General features: G+C 41.1%; 1 protein-coding gene across 3 annotated transcripts in view; it reads left to right on the top strand.

Annotated features, from left to right (window-relative positions):
* The window catches only part of nalcn (sodium leak channel, non-selective), a 363,467-nt gene that overhangs the window by 70,012 nt on the left and 268,716 nt on the right, over positions 1–24,739 (top strand). For all 3 annotated transcript variants that reach the window (XM_014163790.3, XM_014163789.3, XM_014163792.3), the window contains one exon: positions 20,764–20,915. In XM_014163790.3, coding sequence (XP_014019265.1) covers positions 20,764–20,915 — 152 coding nt within the window. The remainder of the gene's footprint in view (positions 1–20,763; positions 20,916–24,739) is intronic.

The raw sequence follows: 24,739 nt of genomic DNA, 5'->3' as shown, positions 1-24,739 counted from the left end.
CCCAGAGTTCTTTATTCCTGTCTGCGCGATATACTGAGGAACCAGCTGGCTATATGGATGAGATAGTATAGTTGAAGTCGGAAGTTTACATACACCTTAAACTCAGTTTTTCACAAACCCTGACATTTACTCCTAGTAATAATTCCCTGTTTTAGGTCAGTTAGGATCACCACTTTATTTTAAGAATGTGAAATGTCAGAATAATAGTGGAGAGTGATTTATTTCAGCTTTTATTTCTTTCATCACATTCCCAGTGGGTCAGAAGTTTACATACACTCAATTAGTATTTGGTAGCATTGCCTTTAAATTGTTTAACTTGGGTCAAACGTTTCAGGTACCCTTCCACAAGCTTCCCACAATAATTTGGGTGAATTTTGGCCCATTCCTCCTGACAGAGCTGGTGTAACTGAGTCAGGTTTGTAGGCCTCCTTGCTTGCACATGCTTTTTCAGTTCTGCCCACAAATGTGATGGCCACTCCAATACCTTGACTTTGTTGTCCTTAAGCCATTTTGCCACAACTTTGGAAGTATGCTTGGTCATTGTCCATTTGGAAGACCCATTTGCGACCAAGCTTTAACTTCCTGACTGATGTCTTGAGATGTTGCTTCAATATATCCACATAATTTTCCTACCTCATGATGCCATCTATTTTGTGAAGTGCACCAGTTCCTCCTGCAGCAAAGCACCCCCGTGTTTCACGGTTGGGATGGTGTTCTTCGGCTTGCAAGTCTTTTTCCTCCAAACATAACGATGGTCATTATGGCCAGACAGTTCTATTTTTGTTTCATCAGACCAGAGGACATTTCTCCCAAAAGTACGATCTTTGTTCCCATGTGCAGTTGCAAACCGTAGTCTGGCTTTTTTATGGAGGTTTTGGAGCAGTGGCTTCTTCCTTGCTGAACGGCCTTTCAGGTTATGTCAATATAGGACTCGCTTTACTGTGGATATAGATACTTTTGTGCCTGTTTCCTCCAGCATCTTCACAAGGTCCTTTGCTGTTGTTCTGGGATTGATTTGCACTTTTCGCACCAAAGTACGTTCATCTCTAGGAGACAGAACACCTCCTTCCTGAGCGCTATGACGGCTGTGTGGTCCCATGGTGTTTATACATGCGTACTATTGTTTGTACAGATGAACGTGGTATCTTCAGGCATTTGGAATTTGCTCCCAAGGATGAACCAGACTTGTGGAGATCTACAATTGTTTTCTGAGGTCTTGGTTGATTTCTTTTGATTTTTCCCGTGATATCAAGCAAAGTGACACTGAGTTTGAAGGTAGGCCTTGAAATACATCCACAGGTACACCTCCAATTGACTGAAATGATGTCGATTAGCCTGTCAGAGGCTTCTAAAGCCATGACATCATTTTCTGGAATTTTCCAAGCTGTTTAAAGGCACAGGCAACTTAGTGTATGTAAACTTCTGACCCACTGGAATTGTGATACAGTGAAATAATCTGTCTGTAAACAATTGTTGGAAAATGACTTGTGTTATGCACAAAGTAGATGTCCTAACCGACTTGCCAAAATGATAGTTTGTCAACAAGACATTTGTGGAGTGGTTGAAAAACGAGTTTTAATGACTCCAATCTAAGTGTATGTAAACTTCCGACTTCAACTGTATATCTGGAGAGAGCCATGATTTCGTGAAACAGAGTATGTTACAGTCCCTGGTGTCTCTCTGGAAGTAGATCCTTACCCTGAGCTCATCTACTTTATTGTCCAGAGTAGGGTTGCAAAGGGTCTTAAAATTTCCGGTAAATTTCAGGATTTTTCCCGGAAATTTCCATGGGAAGGCCCGGGAATTTGGGGAATTTTGCTGAAAATCATCAAAAAAGTTAACCTCTATGGGCTAGGTGGTGCACTCCATCAACAGCAGGTGCATTTCAAGAGCGGCAAATTTGAAACCAAATAAATGTCAAAATTCAAATTTTTCAAACATACAACTATCTTACACCCTTTGAAAGATAAACATCTCCTTAATCTAACCACGTTGTCCGATTTCAAAAAGGTTTTACGGCGAAAGCATAAAGTTAGATTATGTTAGGAGAGTACATTGACAATAGCTGTGTGTAATGTTTTGTCAATTCAAAGACAGGGTCACCAAAACCATAAAACCAGCTAAAATGATGCACTAACCTTTTACAATCTCCATCAGATGACACTCCTAGGACATTATGTTAGACAATGCATGCATTTTTAGTTCTATCAAGTTCATATTTATATCCAAAAACAGCGTTTTACTATGGCATTGATGTTGAGGAAATCGTTTCCCTCCAATAACCGGCAGTCAAGTCAGCACCACAAATTAAATAATTAAAATTAGAAAACATTGGTAAAATATTATATTGTCATTTAAAGAATTATAGATTTACATCTCTTGAACGCAATCAACTTGCCAGATTTAAAAATAACCTTACTGGGAAATCACACTTTGCAATAATCTGAGCACTGCGCCCAGAAAAATACGCGTTGCGATACAGACTAGCCGCCATGTTGGGGAGATCTAAAATCGAAAATACTATGTAAATAATCCATTACCTTTGATTCTCTTCATCAGATGTCACTTCCAGGTATCACAGGTCCATAACGAATGTAGTTTTGTTCAAAAAAGCTCATCATTTATGTCCAAAAATCTCCGTCTTGTTAGCACATGATCTAAGCCCGCCGGACTTCACTTCATGAACGAGGGGAAAAAATATATTTACGTTCGTTCAAACATGTCAAACGTTGTATAGCATAATTCATTAGGGCCTTTTTTAACCAGAACATGAATAATATTCAAGGTGGACGAATGCATTCTCTTTTATAACGTATTGGAACGAGGGTACCCAACATGAACTCGCGCGCCAGAGTCTAATCGGCCATCACCGTTCCATGGCTCTTGTTCGGTCAGATCTCACAGTAAAAGACTCAAAACACTTTGTAAAGGCTGGTGACATCTAGTGGAAGCAATAGGAAGTGCCAAAATATTCCTCAGCCCCTGTGTTTTTCAATGGCATAGGTTTAAAGGTAATACAACACATCAGGTATCCACTTCCTGTCAGAAAATGTCTCAGGGTTTTGCCTGCCAAATGAGTTCTGTTATACTCAGACACCATTCAAACAGTTTTAGAAACTTTAGGGTGTTTTCTATCCATATATAATAAGTATATGCATATTCTAGTTACTGGGTAGGATTAGTAACCAGATTAAATCGGGTACATTTTTTTATCCAGCCGTGCAAATACTGCCCCCTAGCCCTAACAGGTTAACTTATAACAGTGAACCTTTTTTTTGTGGGATACGCATAAGGTATTTATAGATCTTGTAGCATATTTTGGTTAAACTATCCCCAAATCAATGGAATTGCAATCCTCTGCATGCACAGTGCATTCTTCCATCAAATGTGCAGAGCACTCTTCCATCACATGTACATCTGATTCTCAAGATCAGGCACATTAATGAGATGCTATTGAGCCCACAATACTACACTGTCTGAGCCAAGGACTACTGCTTCCTGGTAAGTTTTGATTACTATACTGGGTGGGGTGAATATATTTTATATGACATACATGACATTTTGTTAACTAGTAAATAGTTGTCTACAGCAAAGTGTGTTTAAATCATTTCTAACTTGTTAACAATTTCTGCTAGTTAGTTTTTGCTACCATGTGGGTTTTAGCTTGCTTGGGCCTGCTAACTGTGGAGTGTTAATTCACCTGTTTCCATACATGTTTAATTTTAAAACATTTATCTTACAAAGGAGTTGTTTAATCTAACTGCTTAACTATTTATCTGTTCATGTAATTGTATTTTTTTTTTCTTCTCTTATCTTTACAGGAAAATGCCATGGGCACGCTGGTGTGTGGAAACATTTCACTGCAGCTAATGTAGAAGTAATGCTATGTACATTTTCAAATACTGTGCCAAATCATAAGTGAAGAATGCAACAAAGATGCAGAATCATCTGGCCAAGTGCATAAAGTTCCCTCAGCTCTCACAACAAGCAACCTCTGGCAAAAGTCCCTCTACTTCTATTCGAGGTGAAAATGATGAATCAGACACCTTATCGATAGCAACAGCTCATGGTCCTCCTGGAATCAGAAGTTTTTTTGGAGAACGTAGTCAGAGAAGTGCTGATGAATGTCTTGCTTGAGCTGTGTATGCAACTGGTTCACCTCTGATGCTCACAGGCAATGTGTATTGGAAGAGATTTCTGAATGTTCTTCACCCAACATACACCCCTCCAACCAGACATGGTTTATCTACTCATTTCCTGGATGCAGAGTTCAACAGAGTTCAAGTGAAGGTCAAGCAAATCATAGAGAAATTAGACTGTATTGCAATCATCTCTGATGGGTGGTCGAATGTTCATGGGCAAGGAATAATTAACTACATCATCTCCACCCCTCAACAAGTATTCTACAAGAGCACAGACACAAGGGACAACAGACACCCCGGTCTCTGCATTGCAGATCAGCTGAAGGCAGTCATCAATGACCTTGGACCACAGAAGGTATTTGCACTGCTGACAGACAATACTGTGAATATGAAGGCTGCATGGTCTAAAGTGGAGGAGTCCTACCCTCACATCACACCCATTGGCTGTGCTGCTCATGCATTGAATCTGCTCCTCAAGGACATCATGGCACTGAAAACAATGGATACACTCTACAAGAGAGCCAAGGAAATGGTTAGGTATGTGAAGGGTCATCAAGTTATTTCAGCAAGCAAAGTGTACCACATTGAAGCTGCCCAGCAACACCCTTTGGGGTGGTGTTGTCATCATGTTTGACAGTCTCCTTGAGGGGAAGGAGTCTCTCCGAGAAATGGCCATATCACAGTCTGCCGATATGGACAGCCCCATCAAGAGGATCCTCCTGGATGATGTATTTTGGGAGAGAGTGGTAAGCAGCCTGAAACTCCTGAAACCTATAGCAACAGCCATTGCACGGATTGAGGGAGACAATGCCATCCTGTCTGATGTTCAGACTCTGCTTGCAGATGTAAGAGAAGAAATCCATACTGCCCTGCCCACTTCACTGTTGTGCCAAGCAGAGGAAACTGCAGTTCTGAAATACATAAAAAGGCGTGAAGACTTCTGCCTGAAGCCCATACACACCACAACGTACATGTTGGACCCCAAGTATGCTGGCAAGAGCATCCTGTCTGGTGCAGAGCTCAACAAGGCCTATGGTGTCATCACTACCATGTCTCGCCACCTTGGCCTGGATGAGGGCAAGGTTGTTGGCAGTCTGGCAAAGTACACTTCCAATCAAGGGCTTTGGGATGGAGATGGATTATGACAGTCGTGCCAACATATCTCATCAGCTACCTGGTGGAAGGGACTTTGTGGATCTGAGGCTCTTTTCCCTGTTGCCTCCATCATCCTCCAAATCCCACCAACATCAGCCGCCTCAGAGTGCAACTGGTCCTTGTTCGGGAACACACACACACACACACACCAAAGCACTTAACAGGCTGACCAATACAAGGGTTGAAAAATTGGTGGCCATCTGGGCAAATTTGCAGCTTTTTGAGCCTGATCACAAGCCATCCTCAACAAGGTTGGAAAATGACCGTGAAGATGAGGCCTCAGTCTGATGTTCAAGAGGTGGACATTGAGGATGTCCAGGGAGAAGACATGGAAGCCTGAGAGGAAGACAACCAAAGCTTTAGTTCCTAGACGTATGTTGAAAACATTTTTTGGAGATGCGATGGATCATTGGGGATCATTCAATATTCCCTTTCTTTTGTTATTCAGTGAAATCATCCCATGTGAAGAGTCAACTCATTTAATTAAAGTTCAATTCGTAACTAAATTGTTTTTTTTACATTTCTATTGGAAGGATTTAATCATTTGCTTTTATGTCTACTTATGATAAGGTAAACGGTTTATCCTCTCTAGGCTAGGCGGGACGAATTCGTCCCACCTACGTAACAGCCACTGCTATCCTGTGGCGCGATTTTCAAAACGTTAAAAATCCTATTACTTCAATTTCTCAAACATATGAATATTTTACAGCCATTTAAAGACAAGACTCTCGTTAATCTAACCACACTGTCCGATTTCAAAAAGGCTTTACAACGAAAGCAAAACATTAGATTATGTCAGCAGAGTACCAAGCCAGAAATAATCAGACACCCATTTTTCAAGCCAGCATATAATGTCACCAAAACCCAGAAGACAGCTAAATGCAGCACTCACCTTTGATGATCTTCATCAGATGACAACCCTAGGACATTATGTTATACAATACATGCATGTTTTGTTCAATCAAGTTCATATTTATATCAAAAACCAGCTTTTTACATTAGCATGTGACGTTCAGAACTAGCATACCCCCCGCAAACTTCCGGGGAATTCGCTAACATTTTACTAAATTACTCACGATAAACGTTCACAAAAAGCATAACAATTATTTAAAGAATTATAGATACAGACCTCCTCTATGCACTCGATATGTCCGATTTTAAAATAGCTTTTTGGTGAAAGCACATTTTGCAATATTCTAAGTACATAGCCCAGGCATCACGGGCTCGCTATTTAGACACCCGGCAAGTTTAGCACTCACCATAATCATATTTACTATTATAAAAATTTCATTACCTTTTGTTGTCTTCGTCAGAATACACAGCCAGGACTGCTACTTCAATAACAAATGTTGGTTTGGTCCAAAATAATCCATCGTTATATCCGAATAGCGGCGTTTTGTTCGTGCGTTCCAGACACTATCCGAAATAGTAAAGAAGTGTCACGCGCTTGGCGCAATTCGTGACAATAAAATTCTAAGTATTCCATTACCGTACTTCGAAGCATGTCAACCGCTGTTTAAAATCAATTTTTACGACACTTTTCTCGTAGAAAAGCGATAATATTCCGACAGGGAATCTCCTTTTCGGCAAACAGAGGAAAAAATCCCAAAGGCGGGGGCGGTCGGGGTCACGCGCATAAGCCAGTGTCTCTTGATGGGCCACTTGAGAAAGGCGATAATGTGTTTCAGCCTGGGGCTGGAATGACGACATTCTGTTTTTTCCCGGGCTCTGAGAGCCTATGGACGACGTGGGAAGTGTCACGTTAGAGCAGAGATCCTTAGTAAATGATAGAGATGGAAAAGAAGTTCAACAAATGGTCAGACAGGCCACTTCCTGTAAAGGAATCTCTCAGGTTTTGACCTGCCATTTGAGTTCTGTTATACTCACAGACACCATTCAAACAGTTTTAGAAAATTTAGGGTGTTTTCTATCCATATGTAATAAGTATATGCATATTCTAGTTACTGGGTAGGAGTGGTAACCAGATTAAATCGGGTATGTTTTTTATCCAGCCGTGTCAATGCTGCCCCCTAGCCCTAACAGGTTAAGTTTCTGTCTCCATATCATATGGTAAATATATCCGATGCAAAAAAAACATCTACATTTAAAGGTTGTTAATATTAATTTGCATTTATTTCCGTTAATTCCCATATATTCCAATTAATTCCCATATATTCCTGTTAATTCCCACGGAAAGTTTCCACCTCTGAATATTCCCCAAACTGTGCAACCTTAGTCCAGAGACTGATGATGTGCCCTGGGGGTTATAAACAAAGGATCCATTTCTGGAATGTCGTAATTCTGTTCGTAATTCTGGTGAGTTACCGCCATTCTGATATCCAAAACACAAAAAATGTTCTGGTCTAATAATGTAGGAAATAACACACACACAAAAAAAAATACTGAAAAGTTGCTTAGGAGCTAGAAGCAGAGCTTCCATGTCTGTCGACGCCGTGTTTCCCCTGCCCCTGTTCCTGCCCATTTGATAGTGGACCATTCTAAATCAAAACTAATTTAACATTAGTAGAGACAAGATTAAATTGAGAATAGTCTGATTGGTGATAATATGATCACTTGATAAGAGAACAGTGTGTGCAGCCTGAGGCAAGGAACATTCAGATATTCATTGGCAAACTTCAGACGGGCATGTATATGTGCTTTCTTGAGCAGGGGGACCTTGTGGGCGCTGCAGGATTTCAGTCCTTCACGGCATAGTGTGTTACCAATTGTTTTCTTGGTGACTATGGTCCCAGCTGCCTTGAGATCATTGACAAGATCCTCCCGTGTAGTTCTGGGCTGATTCCTCGCCGCTCTCATGATCATTGCAACTCCACGAGGTGAGATCTTGCATGGAGCCCCAGGCAGAGGGATATTGACAGTTCTTTTGTGTTTCTTCCATTTGCGAATAATCGCACCAAATGTTGTCACCTTCTCACCAAGCTGCTTGGCGATCGTCTTGTAGCCCATTCCAGCCTTGTGTAGGTCTACAATCTTGTCCCTGACTTCCTTGGAGAGCTCTTTGGTCTTGGCCATGGTGGAGAGTTTGGAATCTGATTGATTGATTGCTTCTGTGGACAGGTGTCTTTTATACAGGTAACAAGCTGCGGTTAGGAGCACTCCCTTTAAGAGTGTGCTCCTAATCTCAGCTCGTTACCTGTATAAAAGACACCTGGGAGCCAGAAATGTTTCTGATTGAGAGGGGGTCAAATACTTATTTCCCTCATTAAAATGCAGATCAATTTATAACATTTTTGACATGCGTTTTTCTGGATATTTTTGTTGTTATTCTGTCTCTCACTATTCAAATAAACCTACCATTAAAATTATAGACTGATCCTTTCGTTATCAGTGGGCAAACGTACAAAATCAGCAGGGGATCAAATACTTTTTTCCCCCACTGTGTATGTTTTGATTTCTATGACATTCTTAGGTTTATCATTAACAACTAAAGTTGCCAAATAACTCTAAATCTTACGTAGCCTATATGACCTGTTTCAAATGATTAACATAGACTACATATGCACACTCGCTTCGGAATGGGAAAAATATCCCTTCATTTTTATTCAGCTAAGTTCAATTATATTCTTCTTGCTATAAAATCATATAAACACAGGACTAATAAGCATATCTTGTCTGCTAAATTAACAAGCCTACAGCCTATGTGGCATGCCACATAGCCATATAACATACCGTAATAGGCCAACTCATATTCTGTTAATCTGAAAGACATTTTCTTCATATCATAATTTTTCTTTAGACCTACCTAAAATAAATAATGGATTCATTATGGTGTGTATTAAATTGATTTATTAGACTTAAAATGTAGATGTTCCAAAGGCACACATCAGCAGCTTGTATGTGGAGACCTGGAGATGCTAAACGTGTATGTTAATTAACGGTCAATTACCGTGAGACCGGCATTCCTTTGCATGACAATAACTGGCTGACAAAATATCATGACCTACCAGGGACCTCATGATACGATATTATCACAATACTTAAGTGCCGATACAACATGTATTGCGATTCGATTCTGCAATTTTATTGTGATTTGATGTTCCAAATATATTGCTCGCTATATGTCCAGTGCAGAGAGACGAGTGAGCATGAGACAGTGAGTTTTGATCAGTCATGGAAATAAAAGTGCTGAAAACATATTGGATCGCTATTTAAAAACAAGATGGAGATGAAAAATCCCAGAGTTTTGGCGCACGTACAGCCGACTAGCACCAGTTAACGCTACCTAGCAACAAAAAGATATACTGTATATATTTTTTTACAAATCCGTACTTGGAGTCAAAGTATCAATATAACATAATACAGCTAGTTGGAACTGTATACATTTTTTAACCCATATCCCTACATTATGGTCATATAGCAGATGTTTATTTAAAACAATCCACAGTTAACACATTCAGTATGTGGTCCATGATGTAATCAAATCAAACCCAAGTTGCATTCAGTTGCCCAACACACGGAACGTTGAAGATACAAAGACTCTTCACTCTACACCAGCCATTTTAAATATCCATGAAGTTAAAGTACATTTTTGTTACAGATTTTGTGAAACTAATCACGATTAATCCCAGATCTGGTTTTACTTTTAACTCAGTAAATGTTCTGTGACACACTATTACTGGACCTTTAACCCACCGTTTGAGGCTTAATTTTTCATGTGTGCGTTGTGAAGAAAGGTGATTTATTTTATAACGTGTTAGCCATTATCCGAGTCTCTATAATTAACTGTATCTGGATTCACCGCTAGGCCTTTAATTGCCCCTTTTGTGATATGGCAATAAATTATCCCTTCTCAACCCTGAGCCCTAATAAACAATGTTGATGAATGTCTGGCGGGCCAATTTGAAGGCATTCATTTTCATTAGAGACGTCAAGCGGCTCCTGGAATAACACCTGCGGCTAAAGAGAAAGGTTGGGGGGGGGGGGGGGGGGGGGGGCTGGCTGTGTGTCCCCACTTGGTGATGTTGGTGTGTCAATGTCTCATATTCATAGCTTGTCTATTTTACAACTAAAATGCATTTACCGGAAGATTGCCATATACACTTGCACTCAATATTATAAGGGGACGATAGTGTAAATAGGTTTGAGCCAGCAATCCATGTTAAAGTGAGTTTTTCCCCTCGTCATTTCTCCGTCAATACTCCATATTACGGAACGAAATTTGGCACACTGGTTGAGAACTCAATTCCCTAAATGGTCAGCAGATGATGGCGCGATCCGCTTGCTAGTTATCTTCTTGGAAGGATGGATAGAAATGTTGCATTCTCCCGTAGGGATTTTTAAGAAGACATTTAAGAAAGAAGTTCCACTAAGTTGTCTACAGTGACACTCGAATGTCAGAGAAATATTTAAATATGGTGCTTTCGGAAAGTATTCACACCTCTTTACTTTTTTACATTTTGTTGTTTTACAGCCTGAATTTAAAATGGATTACATTTAGATTTGTGTGTCACTGATCTACACACAAAACCCCATAATGTCAAAGTGGAATTTTGTTTGTAGAAAATACTCTAAATTAATAACATATGAAAATCTGAAATGTCTTGAGTCAATAAGTATTCAACCCCTTTGTTATGGCAAACCTAAATAAGTTCAGGACTACAAATTTGCTTAACAAATCACATAATAAGCTGCATGGACTCATTCTGTGTTCAATAATAGTGGTTAACATGATTTTTGAATGATTACCCCATCTAAGTACACCACACATACAATTTTCTGTAAGGTATCTCAATTGAGTAGTGAATTTCAATCACAGATTCAACCACAAAGACCAGGAAGGTTTTTCAATGCCTCGCAATGAAGTGAACCGATTGGTACAGGCGTCCTTCCTAACTCAGTTGCCGGAGATGAACGAAACTCCTCAGGGATTTTAAAACAGTTAGAGTTTAATGGTTGTGAAATGAGAAAACTGAGGCTAGCTAGCTAACTCAACTCAGCAAAAAAAGAAACTTCCTCTCACTGTCAACTGCGTTTATTTGTGTAAATGTGTAAATAGTTGTATGAACATTCAACAACTGAGACATAAACTGAACAAGTTCCACAGACATGTGACTAACAGAAATGGAATAATGTGTCCCTTTTATTTATTTATTTTTATTTCACCTTTATTTAACCAGGTAGGCCAGTTGAGAACAAGTTCTCGTTTACAACTGCGACCTGGCCAAGATAAAGCAAAGCAGTGCGACACAAACAACAACACAGATTTACACATGGAATAAACAAATGTACAGTCAATAACACAATAGAAAAAAATATATATACAGTGTGTGCAAATGAGGTAAGATTAGGGAGGTAAGAATTATCCCTGAACAAAGGGGGGGTCAAAAGTAACTGTCAGTATCTGGTGTGGCCACCAGCTGCATTAAATACTGCAGTGCATCTCCTCCTCATGGACTGTACCAGATTTGCCAGTTCTTGCTGTGAGATGTTACCCCGCTCTTCCACCAAGGGACCTGCAAGTTCCCGGACATTTCTGGGGGGAGTGGCCCTAGCCCTCACCCTTCGATCCAACAGGTCCCAGACGTGCTCAATGGGATTGAGATCCGGGCTCTTCGCTGGCCATGGCAGAACACTGACATTCCTGTCTTGCAGGAAATCACACACAGAATGAGCAGTATGGCTGGTGGCATTATCATGCTGGAGGGTCATGTCAGGATGAGCCTGCAGGAAGGGTACCACATGAGGGAGGAGGATGTCTTCCTTGTAACGCACAGCATTGAGATTGCCTGCAATGACAACAAGCTCAGTCCGATGATGCTGTGACACACTGCCCCAGACCATGACAGACCCTCCATCTCCAAATCGATCCTGCTCCAGAATACAGGCCTCGGTGTAACATTCATTCCTTCAACGATAAACGCGAATCCGACCATCGCCCCTGGTGAGACAAAACCATGACTGGTTAGGGAAGAGCACTTTTTGCCAGTCCTGTCTGGTCCAGCGACGGTGGGTTTGTGCCCATAGGCGGCGACGTTGCCGGTGATGTCTGGTGAGGACCTGCCTTACAACAGGCTTACAAGCCCTCAGTCCAGCCTCTCTCAGCCTATTGCGGACAGTCTGAGCACTGATGGAGGGATTGTGCATTCCTGGTTTAACTCGGGCAGTTGTTGTTGCCATCCTGTACCTGTCCCGCAGGTGTGATGTTCGGATGTACCGATCTTGTGCAGGTGTTGTTACACGTGGTCTGCCACTGTGAGGACGATCAGCTGTCCGTCCTGTCTCCCTGTAGTGCTGTCTTAGGGGTCTCACACTACGGACATTGCAATTTATTGCCCTGGCCACATGTGCAGTCCTCATGCCTCTTGCAGCATGCCTAAGGCACGTTCATGCAGATGAGCAGGGACCCTGGGCATCTGTCTTTTTGTTTTTTTCAGAGTCAGTAGAAAGGCCTCTTTAATACCCTAAGTTTTGATAGCTGTGACCTTAATTGCCTACAGTCTGTAAGCTGTTAGTGTCTTAACTACCGTTCCACAGGTGCATGTTCATTAATTGTTTATGGTTCACTGAACAAGCGTGGGAAACAGTGTTTAAACCCTTTACAATGAAGATTGAAGTTATTTGGACTTTTACGAATTATCTTTGAAAGACAGGGTCCTGAAAAAGGGACTTTTCTTTTTTTATTTCATAAGATAATGAAATATATATCTTCTGAAGTAGTTTGCTAGCTAGCTAACCTGTGTTCAAAGTATAACGTTCTTAGCTAGACACAAGCAGAGCGATACATAGAATGATATGTAGAACAAGGCAACCAAAGTCTATTAGCTAACGAACCTCATTTGGTCTATTTTAACTAACCTAGCTAGCTAGCTAATGCTAACTGCCCAGTGACAGTTTCAACAAACAATGCAACAACTTTTTACCTTAGATAATTCTTACCTAGCTATTTCAGTTTGGACATTCAACGCTGGTACAATAATACAATCTCTTACGACGATGTCCTAACGTTATAGTATGGTATTCACTTGCCTATGCAAAAAACACTCCCCGTTTTCTTCTTCTATGGCGTTATGGCAGTCTGCATGCCGCCACCTACTGTACTGGAGTGTGTAGTCAATCACAGCTTACAGACTAAATGAATAAAGAAACAAACATATTAAGAAAAACAATCTCCAACCTAATCCTGTACTACTAAGAAAATAAAAAAGAGCCATACTAACTTTTAACATACCCTTACCCATCCCCAAATCCCATCCAAGTTCCCCATCCCCGTCAAACTTCAACAACCCAACACATCAATCTTTCTCTCTCTTCCACATACCGGTACTTACATCAACACATGCTTCACTGTTTCATCAACCATATACTCCGTACACAAACCATTCACATGCTTGCCAACCAGATGTAACGATGAGTTCAATGTCCTAGGCCCAACCGAGCAAACACCGCCTCTTCATCCCTAATCTGACCTTAGAATCTTGGTCCACCGACCTTTCTTTGGAAGGCATATGAATGCCGGCCCTTGGGCTTGCTGTCCCACATTTTCTGCCACATATCTATTGTAATGGCTCTAATATTACATTTGGCCCCACCTACCTCTCCTGGTCGTACTGTCTGAACTAACTTAACTGTGTATCAGGGTTCCCCAACTAGTAAAATAATAATATTTGAATCTTCATTGTTGGACATAAAATAATGTAAAGGCATATGTGATCGTATCCCAATGTAATCAAGGTTAGAAATTATTATGTTTTTGTGAAATACTATCTGTTTGGGGTCCTTGCGGTCAATTGTCAATGTACAAAATATTTATAATTATAAAATGGGTTGTTTTGGATCCTGGATGCTGATTGGATGAGCAGTGTTCCAATCTGTGTTGTATTGGCCGTCACTGCGCCTTCGTAAGAAACTGCAATGCGGACTTGGTTGAGACCAACCACGAATTCATGCTGGCACTTTTCTATGGTTAGCACTGACATGTCGGACCTGGTTAAGATCAGCCTCCAGCTAGATGTCCTATGGCATTTTCGAGAAACCCAATTGTGTTTCTGATCACAATAACCCAAAAAATGTTTTATGTATATTGTTGTCGGTCGCTGAAAGAAATCACGCACCCTTGCAACTTGTCTCTGACAACGAAGCTATACCAAGTTCATCCTCAGATTTTTCAGGCAGAATTTTGGGTTCATTTTAGGAATTGGTTTGACATATTTGTATTATTAACCACACATTTTCCTGGCCCTCATTGGGTTCAGGGAAACCTGGGGGACACGGTTGCTCCTCCTCCTCTGACAATCAGAACCATATTCTACCTTTAGTACCTTTTCTTATACCACTGACCAAGTGTGATAATTTTCTTAACCCCGAGTGAAACAGGCCAAGAGACAGGCATATGCATATAACAACATAATCATGTGGTGGATATTGGTAAGGCTGTAGGGGTTGACACCTGAAATAGACCTGCATCTACATACCAAATTATGTGGTGATACACCAATTAGTTTACAATTTATAAGCATTTATTTGACAGGCCACAACCCTATAAACATTGATTGGTTCAGAGTGACCATCTTGTTCGAGCTACACTCCTGCAAGTGACAGACCATTGAAGATTGACTTCCTTGTCCATAGATGCTGTATACTGTACCACATTTTGTAAAGAATGGCCCTTTAGTTCCGGAGAGAGGGCAATTTAACTGGTTTATAAAAGATTTGCAGAAAATCCATCATGGGGAAGTTAGGTACAGTGCAATGCAAATGCAAATCTATACATTTGTAAATAATTATTTAGTTCATAAATTCGTTATGTAATTGTAAGACCTTTTTACAATTGGTCTAGTGCAGCGGTTCACAGAGTTTTTTTGCCCACGACCCCATTTTGATATCGGAGCTTCCAAGTGGCGCAGTGGTCTAAGACACTGCATCTCAGTGCCAAAGGCGTCACTACAGACAACCTGGTTCGAATCCAGACTGTATCACAACCGTCCGTGATTGGGAGTCCCATAGGGCGGGGCACAATTGGCCCAGTGTCTTCCGAGTTTGGCCGGTGTACGCCGTAATTGTAAATAAGAATTTGTTCTTAACTGACTTGCCTAGTTAAAGGTTAAATTAAAACAAATATATAATATCTGAATATTATTGCGAACCCAATAAATTATGTAATTAACAGCCAATGTTTACTGTTTTAATTGGGGTTATGGCAGTCAATTGCAAAACATTGTAACAGTATTTCTGATTGTATTCTCAACTCACCATCATATACTTTTAATGTAGGGCTATGACAGTCAATTGCAAATTAGTCTGACTTAATTAATATTATCTCACTAATGAGATGGGTGTGCTTGATGCATGTCGCATTGGAGCATCTCAAAGTCAGGGGGCGTGGTCATCAGTGCACACCTCATCTTTCCTGTCTGATCCAACCTGGATCTAAATTTGTTTTCAATGCAAATGAGAGCACTGAATCAGCGTACCATGAGTTTAAATGCTCGGAGGGAGACGGCACAGTATTCCCTTTGAGTCAGGAACCAAAACTCATCCATAGTGACCCATGAATGAGTTGTCTTCAGCATTCGGTCACGTGACAGCTCGATCAGCTGTTAGATTTCACTTACCGGCATGTCAACTGAGCCAGGATCACAGTCAAATTGATTTAGCTGATTCGGTCACTCATCTGTAGAATGTTTTTGTATTTCCCCTGCATGCTTGCGTTCAGTTTTCCAAATATGTCTGTTACACAGAAAGTCAATATAGTCCGTTTTTTTTTTACATCCATTGCAAATGAAAACAGTTCCTCTCTCAATTTGAAAAATCTTTCCAACACTCCCCCTTGATAACCATCAAGGCTCTGTGTGATTTAAAAATAAATAATTGTCAGGCTCTTATCCCGTAAGTCCACATAGTTTTGTGAACTGGTGTGCACAATGTAGTTTACAATCAAAATTACCTGCTGCATATCTCCACACTCAGCACTTTTGCTGCCAGTTGTTCTCGGTGTATCCATTATAGCTCAGTGTAGCTCAGTGTATCATACAATACATCCATATGGCAGAGGGAGACACATTCATAACCTGGAGTGCAGAGGCCTGCCCACCGTCCCGTGATATATGGAGCACAATCTGTGCAAAAGCCCACCATTCGATCCCATGGAATCTGTTTTTCGTAAATATAGCCACACAGCACACTGAACCTCCCATGTGCAGTTTCTTGCTCAGGAATCGTGAGACAGAACAATATGTCCTCGTGAATAGCATCCCCGACATGTAGCGAACAAATGTCAATGCATCTTGGCCCTCACAGCTAATGTCTATTTGGAGAGCATGAGGTGGGGAGTTTGAGTTGTTCAGTCAGTTTCCTCTTGATTTTCTAGCTATAGCATCAATTCTTAGTTTCACAGTGTTAACTGACAAAGGTATTGATGTGAGTTTCTGTGCCTCTGCCTCCCCACACATTGTTTTCACCATATCAATTGCGGCCGATAAAATCAAAGTCTCTGCAATAGTGTGTGGTTTCATACTGTAGCGGGCTTAGCCGTTCACCATGGGAATGATTCAAGTTCAACGGTCAAGGGCAGGCTTTTCCCACGATCTAAGGGTGCTCTCTGGTTGAATTTTCTGCTGTTAAAAATCTGTACCATTTTGAAAAACGACCACTTTAGGCTGCCATTGATAGCCATGTTGTTTTATGCCATTTCAAATAGTTATAATACAGAGTAATAATGTTTGGTGGCAGGACTTGTTATTATCAGACCTAGAAAATACACCCCCTGGAAATGATTACAAAAAACAGTTTTAAGTGAAATATTAGCTTTTGTCTGAAGGCGAAAAGACAGGAAATTCAAAGCCAATTTGACCTATTCACTAACATGGATTTTCCGCATAAGAAGCTTGACTACTGCTGGAGTACTGTAGCTTTAATTAATTTACTGTACTTCAACAACAGATGTACTCACATTGGATGGGTTGATTACGATTCAACCCAATCTCAAACAGCCTAATACATACTCTTAGAGTAGGTTTACCCCATTAATGTACTTAGTAATGTACACGTGTTTTTTCATGTAAGACACACATGCAATCTGCCATCTGGGAATCTGTTCAATGTTCCTAATCTTGATGTATACCCATTGGTTCTTAAAGGGTCAATCAGCAGTTCTATCAACAACAAAGCCGATATCCCGCCACTGTTTTGGTATAAAGTTGAAGAATTGGGGGCTTGAGAAACGTAATCACTCTCAAAATGAATCGATAGAGCTATGGATACAAAATGACAATATTTAACAATATTCAGATGGCTGAAGAGTGTTTGTTTAAAATTATATTGTTTGCAAACAAGGCCTAAAATTAACACCCGCCACGTGCCAAATGTGGGACGATTTTGGCATTGGCGAGTAAGATGCCTATTTCACCAGCCAAATTGGCAGGTGGTCAGGGCTGCATAGTGCGAGCATTGCACTTACATTTGTGAATAAAACAGTCAAGTATGATCACATTTATAGATATATTATTGCTGCAGTAGTTGTTTTCAAAGTATTTATGCCTTTTGTTTCATAGCTGGTAAATAAATCTCACAAAGTCAAAGAGCTACGAATCCTATAGCCTAAAGTAAAAAATGTATGACGCAATCACAGATTGACCCTTTAAATACTATACCTTATAAATGTCTCGAGACAGAACAGTTGAAACTGGAGCAGCAGCACGGTCAGGTGGACTGGGGACAGCAAGGAGTCATCATGTCAGGTAGTCCTGAGGCATGGTCCTAGGGCTCAGGTCCTCCGAGAGGGAGAAAGAAAGAGAGAATTAGAGAGAGCATACTTAAATTCACACAGGACACCGAATAAGACAGGAGAAATACTCCGGATGTAACAGACTGACCCTAGCCCCCTGACACGTAAGCTACTGCAACATAAATACTGGAGGCTGAGACAGGAGGGGTCAGGAGACACTGTGGCCCCATCCGATGATACCTCTGGACAGGGCCAAACAGGCAGGATATAACCCCACCCACTTTGCCAAAGCACAGCCCCCACACCACGAGAGGGATATCTTCAACCACCAACTTACCATCCTGAGACAAGGCCGAGTATAGCCCACAAAGATCTCCGCCACAGCACAACCCAAGGGGGGGCGCCAACCCAGACAGGAAGACCACGTCAGTGACTCAACCCACTCAAGTGACGCACCCTCCCAGGGACGGCATCCATCATTCCTTAAATTCTGACCAGTTTCCCAGTCCCTACCGATGAAAAACATCCCCACAGCATAATGCTGCCACCACCATCCTTCACTGTGGGGATGGTGTCCTCGGGGTGATGAGAGGTGTTGGGTTTGCGCCAGACCTATGTTTTCCTTGATGGCCAAAAAGCTCAATTTTACTTTCATCTGACCAGAGTACCTTCTTCCATATGTTTGGGGAGTCTCCCACATGCCTTTTGGCGAACACCAAAAGTGTTTGCTTATTTTTTTCTTTAGCAATGGCTTTTTTTCTGGCCAGCTCTGTGGAGTGTACTCCAATCTCCGCTGTGGAGCTGTTGTTGCCTTTCTGATTTGTTGCCTGGTCTGTGAGTTTTGGTGTGTGGACCTCACTTGGCAGGTTTGTTGTGGTGCTATATTCTTTCCATTTTTTAATAATGGATTTGATGGTGCTCCGTGGGATGTTCAAAGTTTCTGATATTTTTTTATAACCCAACCCTGATCTGTACTTCTCCACAACTTTGTCCCTGACCTGTTTGGAGAGCTCCTTGGTCTTCATGGTGCTGCTTGCTTGGTGGTGCCCATTGCTTAGTGGTGTTGCAGACTCTGGGGCCTTTCAGAACAAGTGTATATATACTGAGATCATGTGACAAATCATCTGACACTAGATTGCACACAGGTGGACTTTATTTAACTAATTATGTGACTTCTGAAGGTAATTGGTTGCACCAGATCTTATTTGGGAGCTTCATAGCAAAGGGGGTGAATACATATGCACGCACTACTTTTCTGTTAATTTTTTTCAATTTATTGAAACAAGTATTTTTTTTTCACTTCACCAATTTGGACTATTTTGTGTATGTCCATTGTTATTTTTTTTTTTTTTTTTTTTTTACACATTACATGAAATCCAAATAAAAATAAATTCAAATTACAGGTTGTAATGCAACAAAATAGGAAAAATGCCAAGGGGAATGAATACTTTTGCAAGGCACTGTAGATGGCAGCATTCGCGCAAAACTGAAAGCACAAACCCCCACATTTAACCATGGCATGGTGACTGGGAATATGGTTTTATACAAATAGTGTAGTTATTCCCTCAGTAAGGCAATCAAACAGGCAAAACGGCCTCAGACAAGCTAAAATTTCACTTAAAACATTTGATATGACAAACAGTTGCTTTCTCCAGTGCTTGAGCTCTCACCAATCTGCCTTTTTATCTCATTGTATTCTCTCCTGTTTTTGTCTGTGCACATTTCAGAAAAGTCTGTATTGAAAGTATTTTCAGTCTTATCAGTAATTTTTGTATATGTAAATTATTTTTCTGTCTTTCATTAATTATAGGAAAAACAATAAGGGGGCTTTATACTGAACAAAATATAATGTTGGGCCCATGTTTCATAAGCTGAAATAAAAGGTCCCAGAAATTGTCCACACTGTATGCACCAAAAAATATTATTTAGCATACATTTTGTGCCCACATTTTCTTACATCCCGGTTAGTGAGCATTTTTCCTTGGTGAAGATAATCCATCTACCTGACAGGTGTGACATATCAAGAAGCTTATTAAACTACATGATCATTACACAGGTACACCTTGTGCTGGGGATAGTAAAAGGCCACTCTAAAATGTGCAGTTTTGTCACACAACACAATGCCACAGATGTCTCACATTTTGAGGGAGCAGGGCAATTGGCATGCTGACTGCAGGAATGTTCAACAGAGCTGTTGCCAGAGAATTGTGTGTTCATTTATCTACCATAAGCTGCCTCCTACGCCATTTTAGAGAATTTGGCAGTACATCCAACCGGCCTCATAACCACGCCATCCCAGGTCCTCCGCATCCGGCTTCTTCACCTGCGGGATCGTCTGAGGAGGGGGTGGGGGGTGCTGAGGAGTATTTATGTTTACATTTATTTATATTAAGCTCTTTTGTGGGGAAAAACTAATTCTGATTGGCTGGACCTGGCTCCCCCAGTGGGTGGTCCTGGCTCCCAAGTGGGTGGGCCTGTGCCCTCCCAGGCCTACCCACGGCTGCACCCTTGCCCAGTCATGTGAAATCCATAGATTAGGGCCTAATGAATTTATTTCAAATGACTGATTTTGTTTTTATGAACTGTAACTCAGTAACATCTTTGAAATTGTTGCATGTTGCATTTATATTTTTGTTCAGTATATAGTTGAGATTGTTAAATGTTGATGTTTCAGTTCCAATGTCTTTCTCAAGATTAGTTTCAATGAACAATGCACTTGGCAAACATAAGTAAGCTCTAAAATGAAATATGTATTTAATGTGTTTGTGTTTCTGTGTTTGTCAGTACTGTGACATGGAACAGCCTGGCCATCCCCGACACCCACTGTTCGCCAGACGGGGAGGGCTACCTGTGTCCTTTGGGCTTTAAGTGTGTGGACTTGGAAGAACTGGGGCTCAGCAGACAGGAGCTGGGCTACAGCGGCTTCAACGAGCTCGGTACATACACACACATGCACATGGGTGTACCCCTACACGCACATGCATGCACGCACACAGCATTTTTAGCTTTGTACGTTCAGCTTAGTAACTGCTGTGTGAATAACCAGCTTTGAGTTATATTTGTACAACTACCAATTTAGATTAGAAGATGCCAAGGCTGGTATCTGTGTGTTAGAGCTGTGCTACAGCGGCTTCATCAACCTAATATACAGATTACACCTCTGCTGGAACACCTTTGTTGGTTTACATCCCTGCATAAATTAATCAGACCAAAAATGTTGAGGATTATCATGGTGTTTCCCAAAAAGGTGGGTCGGTACCATGTAAATAGAATAGGGATTCTATTTCTTAGCATTTCTATGGACAGTACTGTAGTGGATTGTAGCTGGTCTTTCCTGGGTTATTTTCTCAGAAGCAGAAAAAGCTACAAAATAAAAAAAATGCTTCTACATGTGCCTTGGTCTGGGGTTCTGGCCATCTTAGCGGCGTGATTCATTCTTATCACCTGAGCGGAGCCCAAATCCAGTGTCGGATACTCTGAGCAGTGGCTCTAATCTCTAAATAGCTGAAGGATAGAAAGAGAGATAGGGATGGAGAGATGGGTACAGAGAGAGAGAGAGCTTAACAGACCTTGACAGACTGGGCATGCAGGGAAGGCCTGAATTCTTTACTTCTCTATCTGTTCTCTCTTTTTCTCTCTCTATCCTCAGTCTTTCTCGCTCTCTCTTTCCCTCTCTCTATTTCTCCCTCTCTCAATCCCTCTCTTGATTAGTAGTATTTTTTGGAGGAAGAAGTGCATCCCTGTCTACCAGTGTGTTTACTTCACGCATTGTAGTGACCACAAACACACTGCTCTTTGGGTAGTTGAAGCGATTCCCCTCTCTTTCCCTCTCTTCCCCTCTCTTTCTCTCTTTCTGTTTATGTATTACTGACTTGTTTATAGTTTATAAAATGATACCATGTTATTCAATCATGTTGCATAGCCATGCATTGAAGACATGTGTGTTGCATAGCCTTGTTATTATGGCACTTACATAGCCTACATACAGTGCATTCAGAAAGTATTCAGACCTTTTGACTTTTTCCACATTTTGTTAAGTTACAGCCTTATTCTAAAATTGATTAAATTGTGTTTTACTCCTCATCAATCTACACACAATATCCCATAATGACAAAGCAAAAACACGTTTTTTGAAATTTGTGCAAATGTATTAAAACTATAACAACTGAAATATGACATTTACATAAGTATTCAGACCCTTTACTCAGTACTTTGTTGAAGCACCTTTGGCAGCAATTACAGCCTCGAGTCTTCTTGGGTATGACTCTACAAGCTTGGCACACCTGTATTTGGGGAGTTTCTCTCATTCTTCTCTGTAGATCCTCTCAAGCTCTGTCAGGTTGGATGGGGAGTGTCGCTGCCCAGCTATTTTCAGATCTCTAAAGAGATGTTCGATTGGGTTCTAGTCCGGGCTCTGGCTGCACTACTCAAGGACATTCAGAGACTTGTCCCGAAGCCACCCCTGCCCTGCCTTGGCTTGGCTGTGTGCTTAGGGTCGTTGTCCTGTTGGAAAGTGAGCCTTCGCCCAGTCTGAGGTCCTGAGCTCTCTGGAGTAGGTTTTCATCAAGGGTGTTCCGTTCATCTTTCCCTCGATCCTAACTAGTCTCACAGTCCCTGCCACTGAAAAACATCCCCACAGCATGATGCTGCCACCACCATGCTTCACAGTAGGGATGGTGCCATGTTTCCTCCAGACGTGACGCTTGGAATTCAGGCCATTGAGTTCAATTTTGGTTTTATCAGACCAGAGAATCTTGTTTCTCATGGTCTGAGAGTCTTTAGGTGCCTTTTGGCAAAATCCAAGTGGGCCATCATGTGCCTTTTACTGAGGTGTGGCTTCCGTCTGGCCACTCTACCATAAAGACATGATTGGTGGAGTGCGGCAGAAATGGCTGTCCTGGAAGGTTCGCCCATCTCCACAGAGGAACTCTGGAGCTCTATCAGAGTGACCATCGAGTTCTTGGTCACCTCCCTGACCAAGGAACTTCTCCCCGACTGTTCAGTTTGGCCGGTCGGCCAGCTCTAGGAAGAGTCTTGGTGGTTCCAAACTTCATCCATTTAAGAATGATGGAGGCCACAGAAATGCTTTGTTACCCTTCCCCAGATCTGTCCCTCGACACAATCCTGTCCCGGTGCTCTTCGGACAATTCTTTCAACATCATGGCTTAGTTTTTGCTCTGAAATGCACTGTCAACTGTGGGACATGTGTGTGCCATTCCAAATCATGTCCCCAATCAATTGAATTTACCACAGGTGGACTCCAATCAAGTTGTAGAAACATCTCAAAGATGATCAATGGAAACAGGATGCACCTGAGCTCAATTTCAAGTCTCATAGCAAAGGGTTTGAATACTTTTGTAAATAAGATATTTCTGTTTTTTATTTTTAGTAAATGTTCAAAAAATTCTAAAAACCTGTTTTGGCTTTGTCATTATGGGATATTGTGTGTAGATTGAGGCAATTTTTTTATTTTATGCATTTTAGAATAAGGCTGTAACGTAACTAAATGTGGAGAAAGGGCAGGGGTCTGAATACTTCACAAATGCACTGTATCTGTCTGACACCGATGCATGGAGATAATTATGAGCTGTTTTCCTCCAGCATAATCTTCTAAACATACACTTTGAAACCCCCCCAGCTGAGTCAGCCCACTCACTCTTGATTTAACTTTTTTTTTTTTTAGGTTGCATTATCTTCCATCAAATGCTTTTGCTGTTTTTCACTAAAACTAAAACAATTTGATGAACTTCTATTTGTGCACAAAAAAATGTGTATGTGTGTGTTCATTACAAAAACACTAGTGGCTCATGAGTCACGTGTCCATGGTAACAAGTGATAAAGTCTTTGTGCAGTGGGGATGTTTTGATTCACTGAAAATGTAAATGAAAGTTTCTTATTGGACTATTCCCTCCCTGTTTTGGTCTGTTTTCTTTAATTGGTGCCCAATGAACATGACCAAGTTTTTAGACACCGGTTATTACTCCCAATGCTTTCATTACTGTGTTTGAGAAACAATTTTACCAGCCCAGAAGATGTTGACAAGGAACCAAAGAGACCACACACACTTTTGACTTTGTGAATTTAATTCCCATGGGAATTAGGTGTGGAGTTTGGCGTTAGCAAACAATGTATTTCACATTTAACAGCAACACGAGTACAAATGATAGACAACAAATACAGAGAGAGAGTGTGTGTATTTATGTTTGTGTGTGTGTGTGTGATCACTCCCAGTGTGCAGAGATCCTCTGGCCTTCTACCTCCAAGTCCTTGTCTTGACTGCATCAAGAACGTTTGAGATGACAGTTTTAACTGAAGCTGAAGCTACCCTCCTTAACTGTAGTGACATAATGTAATTTTTTTGTTGGTGTGTGTGAGTGACATGGTGACTTATTTCCCGGTACAGTGGCAGCACCCCACAGTAAGCCACCTGAGACAAGGAATGCAAGGAGGTTTCATAGAAACATTTGAAAAATGTACGGCCCATTGGCCATTCCATTAAATCAGAAGGAAACTATAGACCAGAAAGTGACACTGTCAATATACAGTTTTCATTATTACTGTACATGCTTACATGTCAACATAAACAGACCAATGTAAAGGAATATGCCCAAAATCTAATTCAGTGATTGCGTAATGTTCATTAAACAAGGCCACAGTATCTACTGTGAAATGCTCTGATTTACTACAACTAAGCGCTGGAAATGAGTGTAAGATAAGGTTGGATGGTGGAATGTATCTGTCGGTTTAAATTGTATGTCCC

This window comes from Salmo salar, chromosome 21, assembly GCF_965601325.2.
Source record: "Salmo salar chromosome 21, fSalSal1, whole genome shotgun sequence".
Lineage (NCBI taxonomy): Eukaryota > Metazoa > Chordata > Actinopteri > Salmoniformes > Salmonidae > Salmo > Salmo salar.
Note: the sequence above shows the minus strand (reverse complement) of the source record. Positions and strands in the feature narration are given on the sequence as shown.